The following is a 7,393-nucleotide window of genomic DNA, read 5'->3' as shown; positions in this document are numbered from 1 at the left end:
CAAGTGCAGGCTGCGCAACTATCCCAGAAGCCAGAACAGCAAGAGGGATCGCTGCTTTTGCTGCGTAACGATCCCTCTTGTTGTTCTGGCTTCTGAGATTCAGAATATATTTTTTTCTTGTTTTCCTCCTCCAAAAACTAGGTGCGTCTTATAGAGCGAAAAATACGGGACTTTGGAAAGCAAGGAGAAGGAGACTTGTGGGTAAGGAGACTTGTGGGTAAGGAGTAAATCCCAATGAATGCAGTATACTTCTGAGTAGACGTAAAGGATTGCAGTCTCTCCAATTTCCAAACGTGCCTACTGGTCCAAAAAGGTTGGCAGTCCCTGACAGACAGGTTTGGAATGCATGCTAGTTACAGAAAACTACGGTATTATTGTAACTATAACATGGATAGGTAGGGTTTACATAAATTGTGAACAATTAACTGCAGAGATTTTCCTGTTGGCTTTTATTCTGGAACATGGTGTTCAGCCTAGTTAACATTATGTTAAAAAAAATGAAATTCGAGCAGAAAAAGCAAATTTAATGTCAAAATAAAAAAATTCCTTCCAGTAGCACCTTAAAGACCAACTAAGTAAGAAGATATCAGTCTGTACCTGTGCAAGTTTCTTGGTGAGGTTGATGGACTTCCATTTCATGCGGCTCAATGTGGTGCCTTCCATGGTTCCAGTTACAGATAACTTAGTTGGTCTTTAAGGTGCTACTGGAAGGAATTTTTTTATTTTGACTATGGCAGACCAACATGGCTACCTATCTGCAAATTTAATGTAACCATTAAAATCTAAACACCACTTTTTAAAGGCAATTGGACTTAGTAGGTAGCAGACTAATTCTACAAGCATCATCAGCTTAATGGAAAATTAGACAAAAGTAAGACTGTGTTAGGCAGTCTTTTGGTCAATCAACCAGTCAAATATTACAAGAGTGCCAACCCTAAAGACTTGCAAATAAAATTCAAAGTAAGAAGTAATAGCAAAGCTAGGGTACAAGATGCCTTTTGTTCAGCTGGTATTACTTCTGCAATATTTTCCACTTTGGTCTGGTGCAGACTACTTCACAAAAGTAGTAACTGGTAACAACACAACCAAACTTGCACTATGTCAATTAACAACTGTAATGGGAAGGAAATTACTGTCTCTGTTCATGCCGAAATGGATTGTCTGCATTTGCCATTTTAACCCCTTCACCCTCTAAATATACCTGCCTATTGTTTCATATGCTGACATCTTCCATTTTGTGTACATGACAAAGCCAGCGTAGACGTCGCTGTGACAGGAGTGCAAAGACGCCAGGCATATGGACTTGGGAGAACACATCTTTGAGACTCTGGACAGTAGAAAATGAACTTAATGGGCCTAAACGAGAAAAATAAATATTGACAGCATACCCCAATCCCTAAAAATAGTGTTGATGCTATACCTCCACAGTTCAGCCTATTAAATTCTACAAAGTATTTTTATTTTATTGGCCTTAATTAAAATAAAATATAATAACAATAATTTCCATAGCATCCTATACTCGCAGGTGTCAAGGTGGTTCACAAAATTACAATATAAAACCACAAAATACATAATCAAAATATAAACGGAAACAGCCAAACCCCCCACCAATGAAGCATCACATGACACAGTGTTGTTCTCAGTTTTATTTGTAAATACCATTGCATGAAAAGCTGCATTTAATAGTAATCCAAACCCTGGAAAAAAAACCACCCACGTCAGTTTGTGATATGTATGCTAAAGTGCTTGAAATAACAATACTTTTACTGATATTCACTTCCTGAACATTATCCAGTCCTGATTAATTTATGAATAACGTGAAGATAAAACAGCAACATATTCTGAAGATATTTAAGGGTGGGGGCAGAAGAAGTTCCGTAATAAACTCTGTCAGGTATATTTATACATTTCAAGTGTAACACACGACGTTTCCTTATGAGAAATGCACCTTCACTTGATTGGGAAGAGGAAAATCAATGTTAATTATGTCACAGCACCACCTCTTAAAACTTGCTCTAAACAAAAAAGCAGCTAACAGCCCCATCCCAAACATCTTTACTCAGAGATCAATCCCAGTTAAAAAATAATGGCATTTACCTCCAAGTAAATGGGCTGCTAAAGTGTTAATTAGAAAGATGAAGTGGTGGGGTTTCCTCTGCTCTGAGACAACCACATTCTGGTTTGCCTCAAAGACCCATAAACTGTGTTACATTATTGATCTACTTTGCAATTCTACTTCATAGCTTCACATGTTCTTACTATGTTAGCTTAGCAATGCTATAAAGAATGTACAGTGCTTCGAGAGCTGCTGTTCCTGAACACAGAATTTTTACTTGGTAAGTTACCAGAAAGCCTTAGTTGCCTTAAAAAGTTGGGTTTCTCAAAATCAACAAAAGCTCATTAATACTGATGTTCAAAAGGTACATTAAATTCCAGAGAACCACGACTACTAAAGTCTTCCTCACTCTTTTAAAGAAACTGGAACAGTTTCTGAAAACTGCAACAGGGGTGGGGAACCTGTTTCAAGTGATCAAAATTGTTTCTTAAACAAAAAAGTTGCACACAACAGGAATAAAACAAATGTAACGGAAGAACTGCACTCCTGAAGATGTCAAATAGAATTAATCTACCAGAGATCAATCTCATGCTTCAGAAATACCTTAAGGTTGTTATAATACTACACATTTATACAGTGCTTTATTGCCTAAAAGGAAACTCGACACCCAGAGTGTCCCTTTCACACCAGTTCCAATGAAATGCTTTACAGAAAGAAATTATATAGTGAAGCAAGACGTCCAGAGCAACATGCTAGAGGTGGATAGAGACCCGCTGTGAATTTCAGGGGAAAAAACTTTTATCTGGTGTCTCTCTTTATCTGCATCAATGGTTATTTTCCCCATGTCATGAAATAAATGTCAAAGCAGAAAGGGGAAAGTACAGAAAACCAGTAGATGCAGGGGGAGATGGTAGTCAGTTAAGGAATCCAGGTCTCAGATTCTTCTGGAATGAATGCAGCCATCCAAGTAACATATTGCTTTTTATTTACTGTCATTTAGTAAAACAAGACGTGGGACTTCCACGACTGGGGCCAGTTTTGAGACCTGTAAAAGCAAAGCACATTGATATCTGGACAATTCCTTTATTCTCCTGTTCAGTTCTGTACCAGATTCTCATTTTTCCTAGCTCAGTCTTCTTAGCTCTAGTACAAAGGAATTTTTCAGAAATATCAACAGGCAAAATATAGATAAAACTACAAACAATCCACCATTTGTTTCTTGAGAAAAACAGGAGTGAAGGCCAAATTGTATTGGCTATCTGGAAGTTACAGGAAAACGAGGAAGGGTCAAATATATCTAGTAACTGTACAGACTTGGATTTTCAATGCAATAACCATTTCTCTTCTAACTAGGGCAGAGTAAATGAAAAGGAATGAAAGATCAAATAACTTCTCCAGTTTTTCATGGGGTTGCATGTTACTCCACAAAACAGTTAGCTCTGGAAATATTTAAAATCATGTCCGAGATTGCAGGAACGTGTCTTCCATCAACATCGGACTGGGGTTACTTGGTGAGGTAAATACATGGTTAGGGTAAAAAGGAAGCTGGTTTTGCTTGAGAAGGTTTATCTGGAAATTTCTCCCCACCCCCAATATGTGTTCTGAAATTTTGGTGAGTATTTTCAAATGGGTTCATGTTTCATGGTCATGTTGCCAGGGCAAGTTTCATGCATTGGGATTCATGTGCTATTTCAGCAAATGTTGTGGCCAAAGGTGCCACCTAACTTTTCAAGGGAGCAGAGGTATTGGTGAAATATCTTGATGCGTGCAAGCCACTTGTTGGCTCCGAATCTTCTTCCGGTTTATGGTTAACATTCCCAGCTTTCTGCTCTTTTTTTGGATAACAAATTCACAGGTGAAGGGCCTTTGGAGGTCCCAGGTACCATTACCAGAAAACGGGCGGAAAGACACATTGCACATCAAAATACAGGGTTCTCAAAGCTAGGGCTGCTGTTGAAGTACAAATTGGCAGCAGTTGGGTATGAACTTAACCCTTGTTCCATCCACCATGTTCTCCCTCAAATCCTTTCCCTGCCATTTTTCCTCGACTTGTGTGCAGGATGCAAGTTTCTGATAGAAGCAACTCTCTGCCATTTCTCCCTTGCAAATGCCCCTCTCCCTCTGCCGCTTTGCACACTGATGGAAAACCCCAGCCTTGGGAGCCCTGTGTTTGTCACTGAACATACTGTCTCACCCTTAATATCACGCCCTAAGAGAATTCCCTGTCAGCGTACTACTTAGGAATATAATCTGTTAAATGAAATAAATAGAGGCTTTGCACACTATGCTCTCGGCTGCTTTCTTTCCCAAATACAGTGTATTTTGCTTTCAGGGTTTTCCACCTGCTTCAGCCTTAAGGGGCCCTCTCTCTTGGACTCTCTCAGTTGAGGGTGGGGGAATAGAATATTATACGATACATCTGCTATCTGTGCTGCCTCACTATCCAGTACTAACTTTTGCAGACCAATACTTAAATTGGTCTGCTTAAAGCAACTTGTTTTGCTTCTCAAAATATTGCATCTATCCACTTGTCAGGATAGCCTCTGGATTTGGGTATCTGTTGCCTCTGCACAAAACCAAGGGATGCCTTACATTACGAGGTGCACAAACCGCTGTTCCAGTGGGATGCTTTCACATGCCACTGTGGCATCACAGCAATGCTGAGTTCACATGGGAGAAGCCGAAATGCGGCTACTTCCCTGTGCCACCATTGCTCCCAGGTAGGGCTACGCTGGTACCATTGCCAAGCCCTCCCATGCTCCTACTGGCTTCCTCTGTTACCCAAGTGACATGGGAAGAAGAAATGCTGAAGTAGCTACCAGACCACTAAGGCAACATAAGCATCATCCCTTAGGGGAGCCTTTACCTAACTGCATGGGAGGTTATTTCTGCATGGCAACTCCCCACATCCTGGTCGTCTTGCCTAGAGCACCTTGCTATATACGGACCCTTTCGGTCTACATGGGAAGAGTTGTAGCATTAAAAGGTTATAAGCAGCCTCCCATCGGAGTAAGACAGTTGCAGGGTAGGGACGCTGCTGACATTTTAAACCTTCCAAAACAATAATGCAGAAACTGTTTGTGGTAAGAGATTGCCTTCCTCTCCCCTTTCAAAAATGTCTCCTGAAGCAGGCGTTGCAACAGAACTCCAAACCCCAAATGCGGAGTGAGGGGAAAGGGGAGAGGGAGAGGGAGGGGGAGAGAGAGAGAGAGAGAGAGAGAGAGAGAGAGTTGAAAGGCCAGTTAACCACTCAAAGCTCTAGTATAGCTTTTCTCCTCTTTTTGTAATCCAGTGGATCCCTGTTCAAAGCTCAAGAACTCATGTCCAGTGTGAAGACTTTCCTTTGCACCACTTGCACCGACTGACGAAAGTCAGGGAGGGGATCCAGAATCCTATGATTCACAGCTTATTGGATGCACACAAACAAAGGTTTGGATCTAAACGGAATAACGAGATCCCCCAACACATACAGGGAACAGAGCAAACAATATACATTCACAAGAAGAATACAGCAGTGGCTACCCCAGAGAGTCTTCAGTTGTTCCTCTGCAATATGCAAAAAAGCCCCCCGCGCTACGTTTGTACAATATTTACAGATGGAGTGGCTTTTTCCCATACTTACAAGAAATGCTTCCCTCCTTCACCCAACCCTATAAAGTTGTTTTAGGCTACATTTCCTTCCCTCCCCCAATCCCAAGAACACTGATTCTAAGAAAAGTTCCATATTGGTAATATTTCTGAAGTAAGGTAGCCTATTTACACACAATGAACACACGAAAATACTCTATTTTATACTAAACCTCTGGTTTGAAAACTACAATACTGCAGCGTAGCTTGTTTGCGGCTTTGGGGCAGACCAGTAAGGAAACTACACAAGCAAAGAATCTGCCCACAACCCCTACTCTCACCTATCAACAAGCTGTTTTTTGAAACACACAGTGGGGCAATACCAGCAGCATTTGCATTTTAACAGATCCATCCTCTCCCAAATTCAACATTTGCCTGGGAGAAGAGAGAGGCAGAGCGGGTCTGCAAAGCCATACACTACACATCCACCCCTTTGACGAGCGACCCTTCCAAGACAATGCTGAAGTCCTGCAATGTCTGTAGGACTCTGATGAGAGAATTCACCATCAGGCGGTCACGCAGGAGAGCGTTCTCTTCGTACATCCGAGTGATGGCTGGGCACTCCGCCAGTAAGGGAATCCACTGCGGGATGAAGTGATCCCTGCAGAAAAAAATTGTATCATCAATCAATTTATGGTACATCCAGATACTTTATGCAGACATAACATTTAATCAAGGGTTTCCTTCCTTTCTTCCACTGCAAATCCCTCAACCGTTATTATAGATGGGCAGCCAAACAGGACCCGAAACCATGGTTTGAAGCAGTGCTTCCAACAACCGTTTTCATTAACCATGGTAAGCTTACATCTCCATTGCAAACCACTGTTCAGGCACTTTCCCCAACCTCTCGAGTCTTTGTGCAAGGTGAAAAGCAAGCCTTGTTGGTATCTCCCAAAAAGTTTAGCTTGAGAAGCCAAATGATGCTTTCACTGCACACTGGCATATTAAACCAGGGTTACTGCAACAAACACAGATGGGAGCAGCGGTACTTTTAAAGATGCTTTGCTAGGTAATTACTTGCAGAATGTTGGTTTTGTTGGAAGCTACAGGGTAATATCAGTGAATCACAGAATCATGGAATTGTAGAGTTGGAAGGAACCACAAGGGTTATCTAGTTCAATTCCTTACAATGCAGGAATCTTTTTGAAGAAGCATTTAAAATCATTGTATCCTATCCCACTAAGACCGGAATGGCGAAGCTGTGGCCTTTCAGTTGTTGGATTGCAGCTCCCATCAGTCTCAGAACAGCCAGGAATACAGGATTATGGGAGCTGGAGTCCAGAAGCATCTGAAAGGCCACAGGTTCCCCAAACTTGCGCTAAGAGTTTCCAAAAGTAGCACCTGGAAACATCGGGCTAGAAAAGAGATCATGAGGAAAGAACAGCAGAAAAGCAAAACTGAAAGTAATCATGCAGCAGCTGCTGTTAAGAGCACTTGCACATTTTTCCAAATCAGAGGATAATATTTGATGTTTGATTCAGCCTCTGAAAATTACGTTGAATGTGGCCAAACAATGGATGGGATCTGAAGGGCTCAATTGTTGAGTTGCAGACCCATTTCACTTGCATTATTGTTGCCTCAAAACAGATGGCCTGTTTCAAAAAGAAATCAAATGCCACGGAGAAGCAAGGAACAAGTTATTTGTGTCAGTGTCAGAAAGACTCATCTCCAAGAAATCAGAGTGTTTAACTGCTGATTCTCCCAGTGTAA

General features: G+C 41.4%; 1 protein-coding gene across 6 annotated transcripts in view; it reads right to left on the bottom strand.

Annotated features, from left to right (window-relative positions):
- Positions 1 to 1,631: 1,631 nt before the first annotated feature.
- The window catches only part of DENND5B (DENN domain containing 5B), a 97,746-nt gene continuing 91,984 nt past the window's right edge, over positions 1,632 to 7,393 (bottom strand). For all 6 annotated transcript variants that reach the window (XM_082240372.1, XM_082240375.1, XM_082240374.1 and 3 more), the window contains one exon: positions 1,632 to 6,284. In XM_082240372.1, the coding sequence (XP_082096498.1) occupies positions 6,101 to 6,284 (184 nt within the window). In that variant the 3' untranslated portion in view covers positions 1,632 to 6,100. The remainder of the gene's footprint in view (positions 6,285 to 7,393) is intronic.

This window comes from Podarcis vaucheri, assembly GCF_965113315.1.
Source record: "Podarcis vaucheri genome assembly, chromosome: 10".
In the NCBI taxonomy this organism is placed as follows: Eukaryota; Metazoa; Chordata; class Lepidosauria; order Squamata; family Lacertidae; genus Podarcis; species Podarcis vaucheri.
This window is presented reverse-complemented; position numbering and strand designations above follow the sequence as displayed.